Raw genomic sequence first — 27,454 nt, 5'->3', positions numbered from 1 at the left:
TTGGTAAGAGAGAAGAGATTCTTTTAGCAAAAACATAGGCATTTTTCTCATTTTTATACTGTGCCTTGAGCTGAGAACTTAAGCCTTTGAGCCTAAATTATCTCTTTATGATTCCATCTCTGTAGAGCAACTAACCTACCCCACAGTCCTGGATTTCTTCATCCTTTACAGTTTTATGGCAGCAGCCATTTATCAGCCAAAACCTTTCCACTCTTAGATAGTACATTCCATCAAATTTTTAACCTCAAGTTTGTGTTTCTGAGGTCTCAAAGATATTTTGCTTCGATTTTTTTATTAGTTTTATATTTTACCATTCATATTTAAGTATTAACCCATTTGAAGTCTACCTTTTTACATAGTAGTTTTAATTTTATATAGTATATAGTTTTCATTTTCTCTATAGTTTTAAGTTTTCCTAATCTTTTTAACTACATAATCCATTCTTTATCTCTAATTATAGTGCTGCCTTTATAATTCATATATTCAGGGGGTCTCTGTGAGCTTCTTGTTCTATTCCATTGTTCTCTATGTTCTCATGACTGATGTAAGTATAAATATCTGGATACTAGAGGCTTAGTATGAACAAAATAATATGAAATATCTCATTAATATTTTTATATTGATTACATGTCAAAATGATAATATTCTGAATATGCTGGTTTAAATAAAGTATATTATTAATATAAATTCCATTTTTCTTTTTATGAAACTACTAGTAATTATACATGTAGCTCTTTCATTTTCTGTTGGACAGTGCTGTTCTAAGCTGTACTCTAGTGAAAAGAGAACAGACTAAGAAGAAAGATAAACATAGATTTAAAGCCCGTCTCCTTTACTTACTAGTATTAACTTTGTGGACTTGGCAAGTTACGCAAAATATCTACTTCATAAGGGAATTGTGGGGACCACATTAAATAAGATAATGTACACAGAATACATGCTACCTAGTAAGTAACCATCCAAAGCTGTTTCACTATCTTCCTCTAAGCTCATTCATTTTGTATACAACTGGTATTAAATAAACTAAGTTCATATTGAAATTAACTATCAGAATACTTTTAAATTCATTATATACTGTCACATGACCACCCATTGAGACCCAGCATTATTTTTAAATGAACAATACTTTAAGAGAAAAACAATTATTTTACACTTTTCTTCATTCACTTTTTCTATGCTTTAATAAATCTTTTGCATAGGTAAGTACATTTAGTTAGAGCTATAAGACAACATCAAAACAGACAAAAAAGAGGCATTCTGGATCTTATCAAAATAACTATATTGAGGAAATTCTTGACTAAATCTTACCTTCAGAAATACCCCCACCTCTTCTCCCACTTAAAACAATTTGTAACCTTCCACTTACAATAAAATCATTTATAGTATAGTTAACCTTGAACATCGTTTTATATTCTTTAAAAGCATTACTTCAAAAACCAGAAAATTCTCCGAAAAATTCTACAAGTAAATAGCAAATGTTATTGTACCTGAGCTTATGAATTTAAAATTGTCTCCAGTAGTTCAGTGATTAGTTTCTAAAGTAAAGCTTGAAATGAACATGAATTTCTTGGCTGTAACTACTAATGGTAATTAGAATATTTTATTTTATTTTTTATTTTTATTTTTTTAATATATTTTATTGATTTTTTACAGAGAGGAAGGGAGAGGGATAGAGAGTTAGAAACATCGATGAGAACGTAACATCGATCAGCTGCCTCCTGCCCACCCCCTACTGGGGATGTGCCCGCAACCAAGGTACATGCCCTTGACTGGAATCGAACCTGGGACCCTTCCGTCCACAGGCCGACGCTCTATCCATTGAGCCAAACCGGTCAGGGCGTAATTAGAATATTTTAATATCTAATGTAAAGGTTTCTGCTATTGGGGAAGTGGTTACAAAATTTTCTCCAAATTCAGAGGAAATTGTGTTTACTGTAACCACAAAAGGAGCTCTTGATTATCTGAACGAATCAAAGGAACATTAGAGCAGGTCACTCAAGTGGGAACCCAGCTTGTCTAGGAACTGGGCTCTCGCTCCTGACTCTGCAGATCCTTGTCTTAAGAGGTTGATGCCACAGACAGCCTTTTCTCAAGGAGCTGACCTTCTCTCCCCTCTGCTCTTCCCACTGCTCAGCCTGTGCTGAACTGAAGGTACCTACCTCAGGACAGGAGCCATAGTCCTCAAAGGCCCAGCAGCAGTAAAGTGGAGCTGAAGGATAGGGTACTTAGTCAGGGGAAAGAAAGATGCTATTAGAAGGGATAGGTGATGGAGGCCAAGAGGATAAGAAGATGTAACAATGGAGAAAGAATATTAAAATCTAAGGCTGCCCAATGCATTGTAAACAGCAATAATCTTTCTTAGAAATGTGAGAATTCAGTTGCACCAAAAGAACAAGTATGGTCTGGAATTGGAATAAAAATACCTGAGAAGTTATATTTCTCTAGGCAACAACGTGTTATTTCTGTTTCTAGCAAAAGTTCATTTATGCCTAAATATATTTCTGTCTATATATAAAAAAGGATTTTTAACAAAATGGTCAACCAAAGAATGATGGGTTTTAATTTTAATCATATCAATTTATTACTAATTTTGGTCTTCCCATTACTTCCCTATATAAAAACAATGAGTTTCTCAGTAGTAGGTACAATAGCTTTTAAAGAGAACTTGGGCAAAATAAGATAGAAATCATAAATAACCAGAAAGTAAATGAAGCAAAATTGTCTAGTATGATATGTGCCCTAAAGTATATTAATATTTTCCCATAAATTTTTAGATTGTTAAAGTAAAATTATCTTAATCTAGCATATTTTAAATCATTATAAAAGATTCTAATCTTTAAAAATTATGAAAGATTTCAGATCTCATTAATGGAATTATAAATGTTAGTTATTATGTTACTGGTCAGATTTGGTCTGTATTTTCTGGGCCTCCTCAGGTAGAATCTGGTCATAATCAGTGCTATACATCTGAGAGTAGACAAACGCTTCCTTGTTTGGGGGTTCAGGATAAATTGTGGCTGTCTTTTCTTGGTATGCATCTTTCACAATCTAGAAATAGAAAAAGAGTCTTAGTTATATTTTAAGGAACAGAGGTGATGGTGAGTACATGGCAGAAGTTTTTGTCTGTTCCAAGAAAATTAATATATAATTTATATCTTGTCTGTTTTCAAAAACAGCAAGTTGTATTAAAAGCACACATACAGCCGAAACCGGTTTGGCTCAGCGGATAGAGCGTCGGCCTGCGGACTGAAAGGTCCCAGGTTCGATTCCAGTCAAGGGCATGTACCTTGGTTGTGGGCACATCCCCCGCGGGAGACGTGCAGGAGGCAGCTGATCGATGTTTCTCTCTCATCGATGTTTCTAACTCTATCCCTCTCCCTTCCTCTCTGTAAAAAATCAATAAAATATATTAAAAAAAAAAAAAAAGAAAAAAAAAGAAAAAGGATTTTGGTGGATTTTAAAAAAAAAAAAAGCACACATACACAAATAAGATATAAAATGAAAATGCAAATATAAATTATGTAGCAAGAGGAGAATACAATAACAGCAACAAAGGGAAGTGTGGATAGCAGAGATTTATTCAAGGGTGATCACACCAGGATTTCTCAGATAACGTGGGAAATGTCTTGAAATGACCTGACTGGTAATTAACTTGAACTGACTATCGTAATATGCCTACTAAGTTTGAACTTCAACACCTTGCAGTTTTAATAATCTCTATTCTAACCACAGCCTCTTATAAAATCTCTTTTTTTACCCCAGTCTCCTGACCCTGCTCACCTAACCAGCAGGACTCCATGGGCAGTTTCAACGCTCCTTCCCAGCATCACAGAATCCTGTTTCCATGTCTCTGTGTCACACTCTCCATTCTAGTCCCCAGCGTGGGGAACCCACAGTGCCAGCTTTCTCCTTTCATGGCTCTCCCCCGCAATGGCCTACTATTCCTAACCTCACCTGGGTTACGTGGTTACACATTATGCTTTTATCCTCCTTTTGAAAAATAAAATAAAAAGCAACTTCCTCTCAGCTTTCCCACAGGTAATTTCAAACCATCCCCTGTTGAGTCTCCATTTAACTCTCACCACTCTACTGAGAAGATTCCAATTAATCTGAGAAAACAATCTCAATTTCCCTTTTCATCAACTCAAACTATCTCCTCTTTCTCTTCAAACGTCCTTTCTTCCCATATTTTCTTTGAGGAAAATGGATTTTCCCTCTTGTCAAAATGAATCATTCCATGTGTGCTCTTAAATTACTCCGGTTTCTCTGAGGAGCTATTTGTACACTAGACTTATTTGGATAAGTCTGTTTTCGAAGAATATTAGAATGGTTAGGTATCTCTTCTCAATGTAAAACTATGCATTTATGAAAAATTATGGTTATAAAGCCTGTGCTATATTATGAAGAAATGTTTATGAAAATATCAGAAAACAAAACACCATACATTATTAAATTATGTTAGAAATGAAAGCAAACACATGAAAAAAGACTGGAAGCACACACCCCAAAATGATGAGTTGCTTCTGTTAGAAAAGTCGAATTTAGGCATTTCCCTTTTCTCTATTTTCCAAAGTGCCTACAATGCATTGTTTCATTTCTGACATAGACTATGTGGAATTTCATTCCTCTTTATGCTCCCAGGATACAGACTCTTAATGATTCTCTCAGTGAAGTCTTCCCTCTCTCCTTGTCAAAGCCCAACTCTCTAGAAGAGTGACTTGGATTAACTTCTTGTACCATGGAAATTGCTTTTTGTAATAGTTTCTGATGACTTCTTACATATAAATAAAAATTGTCATCATTCAAATGAGTTTTTCTTGCCAGGACTTGATTTTCTTAATCACAATGTCCACCCCCATCCTGGAAGTGTGTCTTCCTCTAATTTCTGACATGCTGCGCGGTCCTGAGTCTTTCCTTGAAATCATGACTTCTCTTCCTAACTGCCTTTCTTCTGTGTTTTGGCAGAAAAGAAATGATGTTCTATCCTTGGTTTTCTTTTCTTTCCATACTTGTTCTCTTGTAATCCCAACTACTGTGTGGTGCAATAATCATTCAAACTAGTTAAAGATTAGTAGACACACATCAGGAGAAAATATGAGCATACAGATTATCTAAATGGTTTTTGAAGGATTACTCAGTTTTTGAAGCATTTACCCTCAATCAACAAGATAAATAATGACATATGAATCCTAAATGGTGTCGTTTTGATAAACTTGCTAATAGCTTCGGTTTTCAACCACAAACCATTTTGCCTCTGAGGGACCAGTTGGCAATGTTCTGGAAACATTTTTGTTTGTCACAACCCTTCAGAAGCTACTGGTATCTAGTGGGAAAAGGCCAGCGACGCTGTTAAATATCCTTCAATGCCCAGGACAGCCCCACAACAAAGAGTTATCCAGACAAAATGTGCATGAGGTTGAGAAACCCTAGCTTAAATATATAATTATATTATGGGCTGAACTATGTCACCCCAAAATATTGAAGCCTTAACCCCCAGTATTCAGAATGTGACTGTGTTTGGAGACAGGGCCTTTAAGAGGTAATTAAGTTAAAACGAGTCTGTTTGGGTGGGCCTTAACCCATGATGACTGGTGTTTTTATGAGAAGGTAAACTTGAACAAAGCGACACCAGGGATATGCATACACAGAAGGAAGACCCCATGAAGACACAGAGAAGGCAGTCACCTACAAGCTCAGCAGAGAGGCCTCCAAAGATATAAGTCCTGCTTATGCCTGAATCTTAGATTTCTAGCCTCCAGAATTATGAGAAAATAAATGTTTTTAAATCACCCAGTCTGTGGTATTTTGCTATGGCAGCCCTAGCAAACTGATACAACTATATTGCAAAAATATTAATCTCTCTCAGTTACAAAAGATTTCTCTGCCATTAGATTCTTTTTGGCTGATTCCTTCAATAGCTCATCTACCACCCCAAGAGCTTTGAGTGCTTTGCCGTCATTGCACTGCCCTCTGCAGTGTTATTAGTTGTGATCTTTAAGATACCGTACACCATGGAGACGCGGGTCCACACCCCATGGAGACGGGGATAAGGCAGGTATTTTGGAGTCTAAATGTCCCGCTACCACATCCGCAACATGTTAGCAACTTTCATAACTGTGATATGGAAGATACTAACTAAAAAAGGGTAAAGTGAGAAAGACCTACCTGAAAGGAAATCCTAATGAATCACTTAAATTATAGAAGAGAAAAAGATTGATGGGGGAATTAATGATTCAGCTGATTCTTCCATTGCTACAGATCGGAGTCCCTAAGCTCTGCTGAGGCTCTGTGCCAGCTGACATAATAAGGTGACAGAAATTTCAAGAGAGTGGATTTTTAATACCAAAAAATGCATATTTAACAATAGAAGGAAGGAAAAATAACGAGGTTGAACAAGAACAGTTTTACCTTTACTGCGATTTTCAGAGAAATATCTCTAATGGTGTTCAAAGGAGGATATAGGCGTCCCTCTGCCAAGTGCTTATCTGACACTTCCTGAGCTATAACCTTAAAAAAAAAGAAAAAAAAATGTTTACACTTCACACATACGACGTGGGGGTTATGAGGATAATTAGGTGAATGGCACATATACGGTCATGTATAGAAGCGGATCACATGAGTGTGATCCTCTAATTTCCCCTCCCCCTTTATCAGCAGAAACACTGAGCCCAGACAGGCTTGGTGATTGGTGGGATCACACCATTAGCGAAAAAGACAGGAATAGAATTTGGGTTTTCTCTTAGTCCAGTTCCTGTTCTACTATACCATGACATGCCAGCAGCTCTCCCATTTGCCACACAAGAGGAGCAGGGAGAGAGGGGTAGGAAGTTACAGGAGGACGACAGTGATGGAGAAGGAGCCTGAAAGCCTCTGAGTAGGGAAGGTGTGCAAAGCTGATGATGTCATGACTCCCAGCTCACATAATCTTGCACAGGAGGGAGAGCAGGAGGCTGAGAAACCTACTTCAGAGTCGCCTTGCGGGTAGGATTTTAATTTCCCACAGATTCTGGAGTATCTGGATCACCTAACTAGCATCAGCTTTTGCTGTCCACAACCATCCCCATTTCTAAATCAAGCAGTGCACGCATGCACACTTAAACATCTGCTAAGAGAGTAGCTCTTATATTAATTGTTCTGACCACCACAACTTTTCACATGTCAATCAAAACTCAATAAAGTGGTTTTAAAAATAGGAGAAAACTTCGCATCATGTGCCTCCTGAGGTGTTGCCCTGAGAAGGAGACAATTACAAGGCATTCAGTGCTCCTCACAAAACCATGCAACTTGGATTAAATCAGAAGGAACCAATCAGAGGCCTAAATTGAGGAACACTGTAAAATAACTGGACTGTACTCTCCAATGTGAATGCCATAAAGGAAACAAAAGGCTGAAATATTCTTACAGATTAAAGGATTAGCCTAGATGCTCTGAAGGTCCTTTTAATGGAAAATCTGAATTTGGATTGTGCATTAAATAATAGTATTATATCAATGCTAATGTTCCTGAATTGATAATGGTACATTGATCACATAAGAAAATTTCCCAAAATATTTAGGGGTAAAAAGGCATACTATCTGTAAGTTGCTTTCAAATGGTTCACCAATAAAATACGATATATATATGCACATACATAGGTGAATGAGAGGACCCAGCAGGTGACTCCAGAGGAGCGGTGTGAGGACAGGAGACAAGGCTTGCCTCCCACAAGTGGACAGGCTGCTGTACGTTCAATGCCAAGCCAGGAGGGCTGCCCCTGGGGCACACTGGGTGCTCCCATCAGGGGCCCGGGAGACTGTCCAGAGTACCAGGAAAGCCAACGATCTCTATGTGAGATATTAAACTGTCCAGGAATAGTTTTTCAGCATTGATGCCAATCCATGAGATTTCGAGTTGCGTAAGATATCTAACTAGCATTTTTACAATAACCCTAATAGTTATTTGCAGTTGCCAATCAAAAATTCACCTAGATCTCCTACATGTTACTTTGATTAACTACAAATATAATCTAGATGAAAAGGACTTTCTTCTTTATAGGGCCCTCTAGCAGTGAGTGCATGTGGTATTGTATTTGTTCTTGCTAAGATCCATGACTATTCTACTTAGTTTAATTCAGTAAGTACTTACTCAGTTTCTGCGATGTGCTTTAGCATCATACTAGGTGCTACTGGTATTTTAAAAGAAGAATATGGAAAGCTCTCTTTTTAAAAAAAGATAATTTAAAATTTAATTATAAGACAACACTTAATTGTTTAAAATACGAAGATCTCAAGGGCATAAAACCACTAGGAATGAAATTTAAATGCTGGTATGTTCGATGAAGACAGCCATGGCTAAGGAGAAAGACCATGAGCAGCCAGAGTGCTCACAAGAGGATGAGGGGGGCTTAGGCAATGACCTGAAGGGTAGGCTTCAATGGGTGGGGAATGATTTTCAGAGTTTCCCAGGCAGGATAACAGACAGTAGGTCATAGAGAGAAACTACATGTGAGTGTGTATGCATGGCCACTCTGGGATGAGGGAGACTGAAAAGAATGTCTGGCTTCTAAGCTTCGGTGCCTGCTTAGAAAGCCCATATCACTAACACGAATGCAAATACTGAAGGCAAGGGAAGATGAGCGATATGGCTTTACACGTCTTGTGTTTAAGCAATCAGCAGGGTATTTCTGTGGAAATGCCCATTAGATAAGGAGACATGGTGAAGATGATAATAGAGATACCCAGATTTGAGCAATTTTTGAATGAAGATAATGGAAACAAGAGAATGTATGAGATCTCTCAAAGCAAAAGGGGGAAAAAAAGGACAAAAAATGAATGCCAGAAAAGTGCTCATAGCAAAAAAAACAACAACAAAAAAAAACAAAGACATGAAAGGGAGACACTGAAATCAATAAGGTGGTATAAAATCCGGAATATTGTTTTGAAGCCTAAGAGAAACGTGGAAAGGCCAAAAGATTTAGCCAGAGAGATCCCAAGCTCTGATAAGAACAACACTAATGACATAGACATATTTTATTTATTTTTCTTCATAGTTTTTTGCTATTCCTTTTCCTGGATAGTAAATGGAAAGTTTTTTAATGCAATTTGTCACTAGAGGGTGCTGGAGTTATTTAGGAAAGAAAATGCTGGCTACTATGAATAAAAGACCGTTTTTTTTTTCTTATGATGTATCTGCTATAAAATATAATCATTACATTTTCCTTAATGTAACAGCTTTGAAAAGCTCTTTTAGTAATTAGACATGTACTTATGTTCAAACAAGACATTTTGAGTTAAAGTAACGCTGAGACATAGCTGCTGTGCTTTTATTGCAGGGACAAAAAAGAAAACAGCAGAACATTCTCGCTTCCAGACGTCTGTTCTCACAGAATGACACCGAGCCTGAATATGGGGATTACACTCCTTTAGATCACATCAATTTCATAAGAGTCTTTGTTGACATTTTCATTGAATATTAATTAAGTGTTATTTCATTCAGTTCAGTTATAGTGTTGTATAGTGGTTTAATTCTAAGAGAAAAAATTCACTCTAATTTTCATTCATGAATTGTATCATTTTTGAACATGATATCAGCTCGATGAACATTCTAATTATCAAAAGCTCATGACTTTACATCTGTATGTCCAATCACTGTATCACCCTCCTGAGTCCTGGGGGCAGGGGAGCTAGTGGGCACTAGAAGTTCCTGTTACCTTTTGTGCTATATCTAGTAAGTAATAAAGTGCTTTGTCTCTAAGAGTTTTGTATCTTTTGCCAGAATTTATGAAACTGTGGTGGGCTAATTTGTTAGCTTGACAATAGGGTAAAATTTCAGAGCTTTCTCAGTTCTTAACAGTAGTAGCTTAGCAGAGCTTCCCTAGTGGGTCTTCTCTGTGATATTCTCAGAATCTTTTCTGAAGGGCCACACTAAAACCCACCTCTATCCTTTTAGCAACATTATAAACACCTAATTCCCTGTTTTAATTTCCTTTCTGCTAAAAATACTAGAGTGGTTATGCCCTGGTCGGGTGGTCAGTTGGTTCGATACCTGATCAGGGCACATACCTAGGCTGAAGGTTTGATTCCTAGTCTGGGTGCATACAGAAGGCAACTGATGTCTCTCTCTCTCTCTCTTTCTCTCTCTCCCCCTCCTCCCCACTCCTTTTTCTCTCTCTAAAATCAATACTGGCATATCCTTGGGTGAAGATAAAAAATAATACTAGAGTGGTTTCTGTTTTCTACACTGAACCCTGAATGATAAACACTTCTTCACTATCCCAAATCAGGCTTTCATTTTAAATATTCAAAAAGCCATTAATATTTCTCTAAGTAGAGAAATATTTACCAATTAACCTATGAATTGGAGATATTTTAAATATTTTAAAATTGATTTCAGGAAGGAAGGGAGAGGGAGAGAAAGAGAGAGAAACATCAATGATGAGAGCTTCATCAGCTGCTTCCTGCATGCCCCCTTCTGGGGACTGAGCCCGCAACCAGGGCATGTGCCATGACCAGGAATCGAACTGTGGACCTCATGGTTCATAGGTTGATGCTCAACCACTGAGCAACACCAGCTGGGCTGGAAACAAAATTTTTAATTGTCTCACTACTGGCACAAAATTTGAAAGTATAAAGATAAAAAAGGGTTCCATTTAGGAAATCAGAACACAGTTTTGTGGGGGTTTTGCTGGCTACTAAAGAACAATCTTTTACAAATGACTCAATATGAGCCTGCTACCTGCCCCTTATTCACTCTCCACTGGGAAAGATTTTCTCTCCTTCAGCTATACCTTCTAAGGAGTGAGCCGAGATTGTACTAGATAAAGACAACATTAGACAACTACATGGAGGTCCTTTGGTATTTTACAGCCTGAGAGAACTTAAGAGTATTTTACAGTACCTCAGCAGTAGTGAGAAAAACCTTGTCTGTGATATGCCTCAATCCGCACGCCACAACACCAAGGGCAACTCCAGGAAACACATAGGAGTTGTTGCCTTGGCCAGGATACAGGGTCCGACCGTCTGGAAGAGTGACTGGGTCAAAAGGACTGCCACTGGCAAAAATCGCACGCCCCTACAACACAGACACACAACTGTAAGAGAAGCAAGCTGTCTTAACACAAATGTATCACAGCAGGACTCTCCCCCTGAGCATTTAGAAAGAAGTTTAATTTTTCATCCCTAGTAAGTCTGGGCAAGTTGTTATGGTGTTGGCAATAAGTTCTTGAGTGGGTGATTATTACCGCTCTCTATCTTACTCTCCACTCCTAGAAGTGCACAGACACCGAAAGCCTGGTGCCACTCTGCAGTGGTCCAACCTACAGGCCTGTCAACCATCTCTAATGGGCTTCCAGTTATAGAATGCTGAAGATAAAAATGATACATTAATATTGGAGTATTGGAAAGAATGACATTCTAGGTTAGAGTTTAGGGATCAACACGTTTCAACATAATCACTAGGACAAATTTTATATATTTCTACACAGTGAAGAATTACATGAAAAATCATATAGGAAATAAACCTATTAGAACAAGTGGGATTAGCAAATAAGATTAAATTATCAATAATTGTCAAAGACTGTCTTTATTTTTTCCTAGATTCATATTTTGTCACAATGTTTTGCAGGAACTTCATGTATTACATGCGTTAAGATGGCATTAACTTGGGGCCTGTTGGATGCCGCATTCCATACTGCTGACCAAAAGGGAAGCATCTGTGTGATCTATGAGGGGAGGGTGGAGACGTCCTTAAAAGCAGTCAGGCTTCTAAGACAGGAATAGGAAACACTGGACAAATAAAGCATCACATTTGAGAAATGCACTGGAAAAGTCTAAAGTCCCAAATCCCCAAAGCATAGTTTAAATGATGATAAACTGAATTAGAACTTGCATCCCTCTTACAGCTAGAGCAGCGACTTTCGACCTTTTCATCTCATGGCACACAGAAACTAATTACTAAAATTCTGTAGCACGCCAAAAATATCTGATATTTTTTGCCAATCTGACAAAAAATAGGTTTGATTTTTATTAATTTACCAAAAAATAATAAGAGTAATTTTTACTCCAAAGTGACTAATGTCTGTGTCCATGGATTATGCATATACGCATATAAGTTCTTTGGTTAAAAAACCAAGTGCTCATACTTGTATATAAAGATTTCTGGTACCAAGAATTAACCAATTAGCTTTATTATGCAACATGACCAATAAGATGCAACTATATTATATGATCTCTATATTTATGGTTCAAGACAGGGCATTCACACTGGATGGCTATTGTTGTGTTGGCTGTTGACATTTTTTCATTTGACAATCTAAGACAAAAGAGGTCAGTGCTCCTGACTAACTAGTCAGGTAGTGCATGTTTTAAAAAAATTTTCATTGAATTTACTAGGGTAACATTGGTTGATACAATTATATAAGTTTCAGGTGTACAATTCTATAATACATCATTTGTATATTGTATTGTGTGTTCACCATCCCAAGTCAAGTCTCCTTCCATCACCATTTATCCCGACTAGATCCTCTTCTACCTCCCCACACCTCCTTCCCCTCTGTAATCACCATACTGTCATCTGTGTCCGTGAGGTTTTTTTTGTTTTGTTTTGTTTTAATCCTTTCATCTGACAGCTGTCAGTTTGTTCTCTAGGTAATGCATGTTTTAAAAATTCTTGTGGCATACCAGTTGAAAATCGCTGATCTAGAGTCTAAACCCATTATGATATTAATAATATTAACTTATTCATTTTAACCAATTTCAGAGAATATCTTATGTATAAAGGTAAAATTGTATAATGATTCAACCTATTCAGGATATAAAAAGAAAAAACAGATGAGAAAGAAAATAAAAATGCTCATGTAGGTGTCTATAAGACACTATTATGTGTTACACAAGATTAGGTTATACTTTTAGACAAATCTGATACCTTCAATTCTGTTTAGCAGATAAAATATTTTATTACAAGTAACTTTCTAATGTAACTAAATTAATATTTGACATATATTAAATAAACATTTGTATATACTATTTGGTATGTACATACACCTTTGAAAATTTATAGGAAGAGACCTTCAATATTGCATTTATTCTTGTTTAACCTCCTCCCCTCCTTCACTCCCTCTCCTCCTGCCCATTGTTCTATAATTGTCATATTTTATGGAGGAATGGCATTAAGTAAATGATAGATAGATAAGTATTCTTATATACATGAAATGTTAATATGGAGAAGGAAATCTCTCTATACCACTTTTGGTATAGTTTTTCTAGGTTCAATAATTTTTTTGCATTTTGTATTTCTAAATTTTCTTAACAACTTCCCCTGTGCCTGCAGCTGCGGAGACTCACATCCAGCCACAGGCAGACCTTTCTTTGTTCTGTAATCCTTTGGCTGAACCAGTGACTTTCAATTTTATGTATAAGGACACAGAACATTAAGCAAGGTCCTGCGAAGAGTTTAGGCCATTTGCATCAAATGTATTCAAACTTAAAAACACAAGTATATGAATTTAGGTAATTTTGATTGACTATCACAGCTGAGTCTATCAACTCTTGAGGACTATGAAATATCCAAAGCAAAATGATTACTTAAACATTTAGTGTGCCTACAATGTGCAATGCTAAAATTTTGTTATTGCTCAGAGAGCTTTTTCCTCCTTTAAGGATTTAAGAACTACTGATGAGTCAAATTCCCCAACTAGAGATGAGATAAAAATTTAATTATTGAGGACATTGATGCCATCCCAAACAAGAGAGATAAACAATGCAGTAGCTCCTTGCCAACATTTCATCAATTATAGTCATAAGCATTTAAGGACATAATATTAAAGAAGTGGGGCATCAAAGTCTGACTTGTGCAGTGGCATAACTTTGTGTCATGTTACCTTTTCTAGTTCATTTTGGATTTATTTCCAAAATAAAAGTGTTAGATATCTATGACTCAATCCTTATTTTGTTTTAAAGACCTTTTCAAACATTTGAAGGGAAGAAGGCCCTTGTCAACATATCAGTTAAATATACAGGAAGTCACAAAAAATGTATACACACAATGTCTGTAAATTCTATTACATGTTGAAAATAAAATGTATTTTAATAGACATTGCCTTTATAATTATTCAAAGTGTGTAAACATTTTTTGAAACACCCTATACAGGGTGGGGCAAAATTAGGTATACAGTTGTCCATATGGAAAATAATACAATAATCTATCTATATATAAAAGCCTAAGTGACTGTTACAACCGGTCGACCAAACAACCAGTCAAGCAGTCGCTATGCTGTGCACTGACCACCAGGGAGGCAGACACTCAATGCAAGAACTTCCCCCTTGTGGTCAGTGTGCTCCCACAGCCAACCTCACGTGGTCTCTATTCCTGGCCGGCCGGCCAGTAGGCCCCGATCAGCCCCGATCAGGACTGGGAGAGGGACCCCACCTGTGTATGAATTCATGTACCTGGCCTCTAGTTAATAAATAATAATACAAAAAAATAAATAGATAATACAAGAATAAACTCTGTTTCGCATACTCACAACTGTAAACCTAATTTTGCCCCACACTGTATATTAATACAAAGATAGCATAAATAAGTCATTTTGGAGAAACAATAAAGGACTGGAGCTTTGAGGACTCCTGCCCCAGCCTGGCTGGATGTCAGAATGCTGCCCAGATACTCCACCCACGGCGTCAAAACCCAAACCCAGGGTTAGCAAAGCAAAAATAAGACTGTGGTTTGCATACTGTGTGCTTCAGTGTTTCAGAATAGCTAGTTAAAAGTTATTTTAATAAGCATCTAGAATCAAGCTTTTTCCTTTTTAACTTTTATGTTTGAACCTTAGATAATTCCAAATCATGAGGAAAATTATCAACAAAACATTACCAAGTTTATTTTGTTTTATTGAAGAAGAGGATTTTTGCAACAACATTCTAGAATATGGTTCTTATCCTTTCTGACCTGCTCACTATTTTTTTTTCAATCTTGCTTGCATAATTTTTAAAAGTTAAGTGGTAAGCTCCGTTGATATCCTCAGCTTTCCTATAATGAATCAAAATTTGGTAATTAAAATATCAGTTATGCTTTTGCTTTACCTGGGTTGCTTTATAACACTGCTCTGCAGTACATTCTGCTTTGCTGGTTGGATTACTCAAAGCAAAAATAATAGGCCGTTCATTGAAGGCAGCCATGTCTTTGAGGATTTGTTCCGAGAATGCCCCACTAATTGCGGCAGCTCCTAAAATAGAAATGAGAAACCAGTGAATAGCACTATCATTGGTTAACGAATCCAAGAAGCCCATGCCCAAGCAACAATGAAAAGTCAGGTCGTTTTCTAACAGATGCTAAACAACTTTTGTATCAAAGTGACAAAAAAGGTAAGTTTATCAATGTCAAATAGCCTTGAGGGTTATAAATCTACAAGTGTCTAAAAAATCACAACTATAACATTTGACTCATAATACATTGAGCTGGTGACTAATCACTAGGAATTTTGATTACAGGTATTTATAACAGGACATTAAAATGTGTCCAATATGACCCTGGCCGGGTAGTTCAGTTGGTTGCAGTGGTCGGCAAACTCATTAGTCAACAGAGCCAAATATCAACAGTTACAACGATTGAAATTTCTTTTGAGAGCCAAATTTTTTAAACTTAAACTATATAGGTAGGTACTAACTTAATTAGGGTACTCCTAAGGCTTAGGAAGAGCCACACTCAAGGGGCCAAAGAGGCGTATGTGGTTCTCGAGCTGCAGTTTGCCAACCACTGGTAGGGCATCGTCCCAATATGCCAAGGTTGCGGGTCTGATCCCCAGTCAGGGCACATACAAGAATCAAACAACACATAAATAAGTGGAACAAGACATCTCTCTTTCTCTCTCTCTCAAATCAATAAGTAAAAAATTTTAAAAATTTGTACAATATGTATTATCTCTCTATAAGAAATACATGAGTATATTTCAGTCTCCACGGCTATCAAGTACTTGTGTTTTATAACCCAACGCTAACATTTAAGACAATCATCCAATTTAATTAAAAACTGAAGTATGATGTGTTTCAAGTTTAACAGAGAATGAAGCAATTTGTATAATGGAAATGAAAAAAAAGGCAATTCCTGATAGACGATATTTTATAAAAAACAACAATAAAGGCTTCCTACAGTTGCAGGCATGGAGTATTTGTTTTTATTATGGTTATCAACATTATTCTCAATATTGTCATCTGCTTCATAAGAGCTTCTAGGAATGGAGTATGATACAAAGTAAGGGCTGACATTATATACACACAAAATAAGAGATTAAGCTTCATGGCTTTCTTTGCGTTTTTTTCAACCACATTAAACTTGGCCATAATAAACATTTCACAGTGCACATGCCATGTTAAACTACTGTGCTAAGTGCTATGAGCAATACAAAGATATGTGAAATATGGTCCCTGTCTTCAAGGAGGGTCTAGTTCAGTGTTTCTCAACTCTGGCAATAGTAACAGTTTGGGTTGGATAATTCCTTGTTGTGGGAGGCTTTCCTGTGCATTCCTAGTCTCTACTCACTAGATGTCAGTAGCCCTGACCCCACCCCCCATCTCCTCCCAGTTGTTACAACCAAAAGTATCTCCAGGCATTGTCAAATGCTTCCATGGGAGCCAACTCCATCCCATTGAGAGCCACTGTCTATGGGAGCAATCAAGCTTGGAAAAGTGCTGAATGTGCCAGGTACTAACAGGCTGACAGAGTTGGCAGAGGGGGCCGCACACTTCAACCGGGATCAGCATGAATTTACAAATACAGGTGTCCATGGGGTGCTTCGGTGAATGTATAATTTTGTTTGTCAATTCCAAAGGTTAGAATTTCAAAAAGCTAAACTATGCCTCATAAATCAGTAGTTAAGAAAAGGAATCAGGTGAAAAAGGGGTCAGTTGGGGTTTATGTGAGGGAGGGAAAAGTTTACCTATGAGAGCAGTTGGTTTTATTTCTTGAACAATGTCTGCTAGGTTTTTCATTTCTTCATGATCATGAGCAAATTCCTCTTTTTCTTTTGTTAAGGCAGCACGCCCCTAAGTAAAGCAAAGAGGAAGAAATGATAAATCTGCCAAACATATGGGAATCAAAGAAATTTCAGAATATTACCCATATTGCCAGTATTTATGCTTAACATTTTTATGTTACAGCTATTCTTAAACTCTCTTCTCCAATGATCAGAGTATCATTTCACTCATTCTTTTAAGAAATATTTATGTCTCAGACAATATTCTGGCAATGGGAATATAACAGTGAACTAAATAAAGTCTTTCCCTTATTTATCTAGTATTTAATATTAAAATTCCTAATCCTACAGACATCTGTGAGAAACTGACAATAACAAATGGTAATGCAAAATGTCATTTAAATAAAGATACTGTTACTAAACATTATTTGTTTTAATACAGCAGTGTCTCAGAATGTAGATCTGGCTTTATCTGTAGCACTACCAATTTATATACCACTGATTAAGAATGGAACTGATGCCATATTTATACCATAGTTTCATTTTCTGAATAAGTCTTAGCTTTATATGTGTTTATTTGCAATGTTTTGATTATGAATGTGCCATGTCTTATCTAGAAAACATCTAATTATAATATTCCAGTTGCAAATATGTAAGATGTTGATTATATAATAAACCCCTGCCTAACTTTATTTATTTTTCTTTATTAAGGTATTACATATGTGTCCTTATCCCCCCATTGCCCCCTATCCCCCTACTCATACCCTCACCCCCCTGGTGCCAACCCCTGCCTAACTTTTTATGGTACTTTATGACTTATAAGTTGTTTTCACATATCTCATTTGATACCCTCAACAATTTTAAAAAGTAGAACAAGTATAATTAGAGTTATTTTGCAAAGAAAATAGAGGCTTTAGATGTTAAACAACTTGCCTAAGGGAGGTAATGGAATTCAGCCTTTCTAATAATACACACAAGTATAGCTTTGGAGAAAAAGGTTTACAAGCAGTATGTAACAGATCATTTGCAAATTGTTAATCCTAAAGATAGTACACTTTTCTTGCTTAAAAAGGTTATCATTTTATTTGTGTGTTTTTTAAAAGTAATATATGTGAATTATAGATAGTTTGAAACTTGTTTCATCTGTAAAATAAGGACAGTAAGAAACCTCACCAGATTGTTGATTACATTAAATGATATATCTAGAGCATTTGGGACTGTGCCTGATTTTTTAAAAATACATTTTATTAATTTTTCACAGAGAGGAAGGTAGAGAGATAGAGAGTTAGAAACATCGATGAGAGAGAAACATCGATCAGCTGCCTCCTTCACACCCCCTACTGGGGATGTGCCCACAACCAAGGTACATGCCCTTGACCGGAATCGAACCTGGGACCCTTCAGTCCGCAGGCCGACGCTCTTTCCACTGAGCCAAACCGGTTAGGGCTGTGCCTGATTTTTAACAGGAGTTGAATGTTAGTTATAATTAAAGTTATTGTGAATAGGAAATAATTCTAGTGTTTATAATTTTGGTACATTTTCTTGTAGTCTACTGTAAAGTTCTATTTCTCTAGCACCATTTTCTATTATGAGCACGACATTAAAGCAAACAGCTTCCTAAGAGCAGAATTCACCATTAGTCATTTCTGGGTTCTAAAAGGTTATTATCTCAGCTTTTCTTTCTTACACAACAAAATATACTACATCTGAGACATTGTGAAAAATAATCTTACTTAACACTAACTCAAAAAGATATATAAGACACGGAAGCAACCTAAGAGGCCATTGGTGGACTAATGGACAAGGGAAATATGGTATCTACTATGGAATATTACTCAGTCATGAAAAAAGGAAAATTTGCCATTTGTGACAACATGTATGGACCTTGAGGGTATTATGCTAATTGAAACAAGTCAGACGGAAAAATACAAATACTGTATGATCTCAGTTATAAGTGGAATCTAAAAAACAAACAAAACTAAACTAAAAAGACAAACAAACAAACAAAAAAACCCCACTGTCCTAGCTGGTTTGGCTCAGTGGATAGAGTGTCAGTTTGCAGACTGAAGGGTCCCAAGTTCGATTCCAGTCAAGGGCACATCTCCAGTAAGGGGCATGCAGGAGGCAGCTGATGGGTGATTCTCTCTCATCATTAATGTTTCTATCCCTCTCTCCTCCTCTCCCTTCCTCTCTGAAATCAATAAAAATGTATTTTACAAATAAAAAAAATAAAACCCTCTAATTCATAGATACAGAGAACAGATTGGTGGTTACCAAAGGTGGGGGATAGGGAATGGACAAAATGGGTAAAGGGTGTAAAAAATTATAAACTTTCAATTATGAAATAATTAAGTCCTGGGAATATAATGTATAAATAGCATCATCACTATCTAATCTAATAAAAGAGAAACATGCAAATTGACTGTACCTTCTCTATGCCTTAAGCCACGCCCACCAGCCAATCAGAGCGGCAATATGCAAATTAACCCAACCAAGATGGCGGCCGGCAGCCAAGGAGCTGAAGCAAGCAAGAGGCTTGGTTGCTCCAGTGATGAAGGAAGCCAAGCTTCCCGTCTGGCTCTGAGCTCCACTGAAGGCAACAAAGTTTCAATTATAGAAGGTAAATAAATCTCAGAATAAAAGAAAAAAGAAAAAAAGAGGCTGGGAGCTTCCTTTGCCAGGGGGCTTGGCCAGCCTGAAAACGGCCCTCAGCCCCTCACCCAGACTGCCCAGGCACCCCAGTGGGGACCCCCCCACCCTAAAGGGGGTGTGGACAGCCTGAAAACAGCCATCAGCCCCTCACCCAGGCTGGCCAAGCACCCCAGTGGGGACCCCCACCCTGGGGTGTGACCAGCCTGCAAACATCCATCAGCCCCTCACTCAGGCTGACCAGGCACCCCAGCGGAACCCCCACCCTGATCCAGGACACCTTTTAGGGCAAACTAGCCGGCCCCCACCAGGCCTCTATCCTATATAATAAAAGGGTAATAAGCAAACTGACCCTAACAGCAGAAAGACTGGGAATGACTGGACACTATGACACACACTGACCACCAGGGGGAAGACACTCAATGCAGGAGCTGCTCCCTGGTGGTCAGTGTGCTCCCACAGGGGGAGCTCTGCTCAGCCACAAGCCAGGCTGATGGCTGCCAGTACAGCGGTGGTGGTAGGAGCCTCTCCCGCCTCCTCAGCAGCGCTAAGGATGTCTGACTGCAGCTTAGGCCTGCTCCCTGCTGGCAAGTGGACATCCCCTGAGGGCTCCCGGGCTGCCAGAGGGATGTCTGACTGCCAGCTTAGGCCCAATTCCCCAGGGAGCGGGCCTAAACCAGCAGGTGGTCATCCCCCAAGGGGTCCCAGACTTCGAGAAGGCACAGGCCAGGTTGAGGTACCCCTCCCCCCGAGTGCACAAATTTTTGTGCACCGGGCCTCTAGTAGTTAATAATACCGTATTTTACACTTGAAAGTTGCTAAAAGAATAGATATTAACAAAAGTTCTCACCATAAGAAAAAATTTTTAACTGTGTGGTGATGGATGTTAGTCACATTATTGTGATGATCTTTTCACAATATAAACAAATACTCAAGTATTATGTTGTACACCTGAAACTAATATAATGTCATATGTCAATTATATCTCAATTTTTAAAAATATTTTTTAATTCATTCAGAGTAAAATTTGAAGCTCCTTGTTTCATATTTATTCCAGGAGAGAACGTTCTAGTTTCTAGTAATACTAAGTTGAATTTCATTAGTCCATATTCTGTTCATCATACTTATTACAAAAAATATAGTCAAAAGAATCATACAAATTCAGTTCCCACTTTCATCAGGAAGCATCACCTTAACCCATCTATTATCACAGCCTTTTTAGAATTAGTCATAAGTCTAACAACAAACAGTTATGTAAAGATGATCTGATTTTGTGAGTAAACACTATATATTCTCAAACAGTTCTTTTGTATTATTACAAGGAAATTTTACAATAATGAAATCTTACAATTATCACTAAATTGCAGTATTGAAGGTACCCTCATACTCGCCTGGTGTCCCCATCCCTCACCTTTCTTAGCTTCACTACTGGGAAATCTATTTCACTTACATATCTCAATCACAAATTAATTAAGTATAATCCTAAGATATGGCTAGACTTAACGATAATCTATTAGTCACAAATAAGAAAACAGAAGTATTTGGGTTGCTATAAAATTCCCCCCAGATATTTTGATAATTCAGACTCTGATTTAGGCCCAATTCCTCTTCATCCCTTTTCTGTGCCAATGTTCTTTATAATGTACTTCAGAGTTTCTTTCACCCAAGGCAGAGCACGCTTTCCTGCCCCTTTGTCTTTGGATGTAAACATGTGGCTTGCTTTGATCAATAAAATATGAGCTGAAATGAAAGAGCCAGTTCCAAGCTTAGGCCTTAAGAGGAACTGTTGGTACTACTTGCTCTCTTGTGCCTTTGCCATCCTTTTAAAAAGTACATAACCTGCTTGTTTGCTGGTCCAAGGAGGATGAGAGCTTTGTGAAGCAGACCCGGACCCAACTTGCAGCTTAGAGTCACCCAGCCAACATCCTCAGAGCTACCCTATCTGATTGACAAGTGTGTGAGAAATAAGTAATTATCACTATATGTCACTGAGATGCTGTGACTTTTGATAACACAATATCTAACAGACACAGGGGGAGACTTTTATTTTGATTATATATTCGACCATTTGTTTTACTCAGTGTTGTTCCTCTCTGTTGCTTTGGGAAGAAAAGGTCCCTTTCTCTGAAATAATTTGATAAAAAGGATGCTTTTGCAATCTATGTGCTACCTCAATGCCCTTATTACTGCTTAGATACTTGGCAAAAAAAAAAAAAGTCCTGCATTATTAGAAAGAAGAGAGAAAGTCTGGTCATGATTAGGAATATCAATTTGGAACCACTTGAAAGGGACAGTATTTAAATTATTTCTGAACTATTTCTGGAAGTAGTATATGCTAAAATTCATGACTATTTTCATTCTCATAACAATGAAATTTCTAAGACAGGTACTAAATAAAGTTGTGGCTTGGGAAGACATATTTCTTGGGAATAATAACTTTCAACTTCCAGCATTCTAAACTAAACATGACATATTTTTTTCCCCAAAAATGCATATAGTCAATTGCATGTGTAAAGGCAGGAAACTAGACTAACATCTATCTGAGGCTCTAACATGGCAAATGCTACAGGATTGCAAATTGCTTCTAGCATGACTTCCTGTGCACTTGAGGCTAAAGGGCTAAACTATAGTCCCCAGACTCTCTTGCAGCTATGGTTTCTGTTTTAAACATAGTGGTCACCAAGCTGATGTACCTTCACAGGACCTTGAAGGAGAAATGAGCATCATGAAGTGGTGGCCACATGGCTCTTCTGGAAGCTTGTGGTGGTAATGTTTGTTTGTTTGTTTGTTTGTTTGTTTTCAGGCAGATGTGGCAGTCTTTAGTGTCTAGTCCATCACAAACAGGGTACTAAGTAATGGTTGTAAGCAGCTACTATACTGGACACTTTCCTGTTTATGGTAGAGACATTGAATCTTGAGTGAGAAGCAAGAGTAGCTCCCTTGCTAATGTGCAGATTTGTATGAGAAGAACTACTCAAAGTTAAGCCTGGTTCTTACTTCTTCAAAGGTTTAGAGAAGTTTTTAAGGACAAGAGAACTTGTGTAATGTGTGCTAGGTTCTCTAACAGAGATAATTATTCACCTACTCCAAACCAGCTTTAGTCATCCAATGCAATGTTATACAATCTTGAGGGCTGCTAAGAAAAGTCATATCTCTCAGAGAAGACTGGATGAATTGCAGGCTTTGCCTATTCGTCTTTTTGGATTATAGTCTGAACTAGAGGCCTGGTGCATGAAATTCGTGCATGGGGGTGGGGGGGTGTCTCTCAGCCCAGCCTGCACCCTCTCCAATCTGGGACCCCTCAGGGTTGCTACAGAATTCCCTCCAGATATTTTGATAATTCAGACTCTGATTTAGGCCCCAATTCCTCTTCATCCCTTTTCTGTGTCAATGTTCTTTGTAATGTACTTCATAGTTCCTTTCACGAAAGGCAGAGTACACTTTCCTGCCCACAGGGATTGGGCCTAAACGGGCAGTCAGACATCCCTCTCACAATCCAGGACTGCTGGCTCCCAACTGCTCGCCTGCCTGCCTGCCTTATTGCCCCTAACTGCTTCTGCCTGCCAGTCTGATTGCCCCTAACCACTCCCCTGCCGGCTTGATTGACGCCTCACTGCTCCCTTGCCATCCTGATCACTCACAACTGCCTTCCCCTGCCAGCCTGATCGCCCACAACTGCCTTCCCCTGCCATAACCTGCCTCCTCTGCTGGGCCCCATCTCTGCTGTGTGCGTGGCCATCTTGTGACAGCCATCTTGTGACGATGTTAGGGCGTGATGCATGAGGGCGTGATGACCATCTAGGGTATTATTAGTATAGACATGTCATATTACTTTTATGGCCAAACAGTGAAACCTTTTTTCATGCTGTGGCAGAGAATTCTAATTGTCCATCAATTCACCCTCTACTATTTGAAAAAGAAATGTTTATTTTATTGTGATAAAAAAACACTTAATATGAAATTTACTCCCTTAATAAATGTTTAAATGTACAAACTCTCTTTATTTGGTTTTCATTCTCTCCTTTTTAATAAGATTTCCCAGTTTTAGCCAGGTGGAAACTATATTTCTGAGCTCCTTTCGGCCTGGAGTGGGATGAGACTGAGACTAACTCATTGCCAAAAGGACAGAGTGTAAGTTATGTGAGCAACTTCTGTGATGATGTATCTTTAAAAAGGAAGGAGGCACAGTCCCCCATTCCATTCCCCATACTCTGAAATATAATGAAAAATATTTAATGTGGGTCAAACCCCTGAGTTTCCCTGAAATGAGAAGCAAATCATAAAGAAGATAAACAGTGTCTGAAAATAAAAGATGTATGCTGTTATCATGAGCATCTTACTTTATCAATAATAGTAATAGCACTGACAGTTCCTACCCACTGAAGCCAGCACTTGGCCAGAATATGCATCTAATGAGAAACATAAATTACTCACAGCCTCACCCCCAAAGTTTTGATTCTTGGTGGTGACTTAGGAACCCTGAGAGAATTCTGAAAGAAGGCCAGGAATCATGAAATAGTGATACTTGCATAACTGATGGGCTTTGCATGCCAAAAAGAAGAATCAAAAGACAAAATAAAGGTCTCCTAAGTATTTTCTATACCATTTCCAAACTTGATGTGATTATCTGGTTTAGATTTTAAAACTTTTGGAATGTGACCTTCTCTGAATCTAGTAAGGTTAAGGCAATTGCCTTTACCTTTGAATTTCTATTTTATGGACCAATGGCTCATGTTTCTCCTGTTTTCAAAATCTAATTTGGAATCCATATTCTTTATGCCAATCACTTAAGTTGGATATAAGATATAGAAGATTTATTTTCCTTTCATTCTTCCTTTCCAGGATCCTTTTCAGCTCAGCATTTTGCTCTCTTTTGGTAAAGTGCTTGTGGGCACTTATCTCAGAAATCCCAAATTCTAGAGTTTCTTTTTTTTTAAGTCTCCAATTACAACAAATGTATTATGGATAGCTGGGAATTCCTTTTGAAAGTTATTACTTTTTAAGTTCCCCTCTCCCCTCATTTTTTTGGTGCTGATTCTTAGTACAGGATAGAAGACACAATATAACGAATGATTTCCTTTATCAAAAGCACATACCTCTGGTAAGGGTGAGAAGGATAGGTGGCAAAGAGTGTCAAGATTTTGGCTTAGCATTCCATGATCCAGGGTACATATAAAAATATCAATTATAGATTGCCTACACACACACACACACACACACACACACACACACAGGCACGAAAAGAACTCTTCTATGAGTGCCTACCTTGAATCCACGCCTGCTTATGCAATAGGCCCCATTTTACTGGCCTATTTTTGCTGCCATGTCATTAGTGTATTGAGTTGAATCTGACCCTTCTTTGGATCTGCAGATGGGCCTTCCCAGAGCACTGTCAGTAACACTTCACTATAAGACTTTCAGTGAAGGTATGTTAAAGACTTCAGAGCTGTGTTTCATCATCTCAGGACAGACTTTAAAAAGATAAATGATGTGGCAAAAGTATTTTCCATGCTAGAGCATAAGAAGGGCTGCAGAATGGTCATAATTTAAGATAAAAGTAGTTGACACCATCAATATTTAATACTGTTAAAATCAATCTCCATAATTTCCTAACTGTCTAAAAGACTCACACTCATAATCTTTTGTCTCTGCTCTTTTTAATACATATGTATACACGGATCATACCCTATATGAACAAGAAAAGAGAGAATAAAAATCAAGTCAGATACTTTTCATCAAGCTTCAAAGTCTCTTAGGAGTTAGAATTTTTTTTAAACCATAGTGTATGAAATGTATTAACCATCATTCAAGGTGGTAGTAGGATCACGGACTGAAACTCTGATGATATCCTAGAAGAAAGGAAACCTTTTTCCATACAGCATGGACGTACAGATGAAGCTCTCAGGAAGAAAATAACTGTACTGTCAAAACTACCCTTACAACATATACAATGCCTTAATTCACTATCTCTTTTCATAGGAAGCAAACATTTCACTATAAGGCAAAAAAAAATTTAAATGAACTCAAAACAATTACTTAAAAGAGAGCAAAATAAAACTAAAGTAAAAAAAAAATCTATAGTCCTATATTGAGTTTTCTGTCTCAGCAGTGATTTGGTTCATTGGTGAAAGCAGGAATGTATTTACTGACGGAATACATGAAGTCTGGACTGGTTTATGCGGTGGCTCCTGTCCCCTCTGAAAATGCCCCAGATTATCATTGTGAAATGCAAGTATCAGTCATGCTGGCATGCTCCCTTTTCATTCCGTCACTGTATTTATTCTCTCTCTAATTTTTATTTGGGAAGGATTTCTTTTAAACCAACTCTCAGCTTCTTTATATTAAAGTTCATTAATATTACCTGGCTAAATAGATATGTCAATATTTCTTGCTTTGAAATACTATCCTAATGTATTTAAATATTATCAGTGACCATATAATCCATTTCAATCAACTTTATTGATATTGATGAATTATTTAAAATATTGATATTTATAGCATAAACTCATTCCACTGTACATGTGGATAGGAGGTAAATGATAGACAATGCTATAGATATGATGTTGAAAATGAAAAGAGAAAACATGTCAGGATAATACTTATCTAGTCTGATGATGCTATAACTCCATAAATGAGCTAACCTTACAGTTTACTAATTTTGGTTTTATGTCTTTAAAGAGTTAAGGAGCTCTGTCCAGTTTGGCTCAGTGGATAGAGCATCGGCCTGCGGACTGAAAGGTCCCAGGTTCGATTCCGGCCAAGGGCATGTACCTTGGTTATGGGCACATCCCCAGTAGGAGGTGTGCAGGAGGCTGCTGATCGATGTTTCTAACTCTCTATCCCTCTCGTTTCCTCTCTGTGAAAAATCAATAAAATATATTTAAAAAAAAAGAGTTAAGGAGTTTGACTAATAAACATTTTTATTTAAAACTTTATGATATTTTTATAAAGTACAAACAATTACACTGCAAGTTAATAAAATTAGTAAAACGATTATTATTGGTTTTCAGGAGAGGTGGTAAAAATATTAAGGATAAAGGATAACAAACACAAAAAAATCATGTAGGTTTGAAAAAAAATTATACTGATTTACTAGTTATTCTAAGATTTATTAGTTCCACACAAAAAACTAACATAATTTTGATTTTTAAAAACACAAAAGAAAAAGCAGTTAACTGAAGCTTCTTTTATTTCTTTTATATGAACTACTGCACAAGCTATTAAATATATAACAGCCTTTTAAATGTAACTTTATTTACCTTGGCAAGCGGAATATATGCAGCTCTTTATTTTGGCAAGCAAAAGCATGAAGTAAGAGTGACTGATTATGTCTAGCAACAACTTCACAGTTATTCCAAATATTATAATCCATGGAATTTGAACTCTCAGTTCAGTAAGTCTATGTTAAAATTATTTGAGATACTAAAATCTATATATCTTATGAAGATTTCACATATAAAAAAGTCAGTAGAAATCACAAAACCACAAGTATAGACTGTCACTTTTGTTTGGATTCTTGAATGTATTACATCCTTAAGCACAGCATAACTTGTATAGCTTTTTCCATGGCTCCAACTATTTACATGCAGATGATCCCCAAATCTCCATCTCCAGAAGCCCAGACCCTCAACCTGAGCCTTATTCTTTTATCTCCGATTGCCAAGGGGACATCTCTGTCTAATGCCTTCACAGGCACCTTAAACTTGCTATGTCCAAAACCAATCTCATTCTCTTTCCCTTAAGCTGGTCCATTCTTTATTCCTTTTCTACACATGGCTGAATCACTTACCAAGGAATCCTGCTCGATTCCTTCCTCTATTCTATCCTACTCCTCCCTCCATATTTAATTAGTTCCTATAT

General features: G+C 37.4%; 1 protein-coding gene across 1 annotated transcript in view; it reads right to left on the bottom strand.

Annotated features, from left to right (window-relative positions):
- Positions 1-1,255: 1,255 nt before the first annotated feature.
- Positions 1,256-27,454, bottom strand: part of ME1 (malic enzyme 1) — a 166,630-nt gene continuing 140,431 nt past the window's right edge. Inside the window, exons 10-14 of the mRNA XM_070418169.1 lie at positions 16,910-17,015; positions 15,057-15,199; positions 10,876-11,049; positions 6,409-6,507; positions 1,256-3,048 (exon numbers count right to left, since the gene is read on the bottom strand). Of these exons, the coding sequence (XP_070274270.1) occupies positions 2,896-3,048; positions 6,409-6,507; positions 10,876-11,049; positions 15,057-15,199; positions 16,910-17,015 (675 nt within the window). The 3' untranslated portion in view covers positions 1,256-2,895. The remainder of the gene's footprint in view (positions 3,049-6,408; positions 6,508-10,875; positions 11,050-15,056; positions 15,200-16,909; positions 17,016-27,454) is intronic.

Source organism: Myotis yumanensis, unplaced genomic scaffold (assembly GCF_028538775.1).
Source record: "Myotis yumanensis isolate MYYU_CA2020_CCGP unplaced genomic scaffold, mMyoYum1.0.hap1 SCAF_6, whole genome shotgun sequence".
Lineage (NCBI taxonomy): Eukaryota > Metazoa > Chordata > Mammalia > Chiroptera > Vespertilionidae > Myotis > Myotis yumanensis.
The sequence above is the reverse complement of the archived record's forward strand: the minus strand, read 5'-3'. Positions and strand labels throughout refer to the sequence as shown.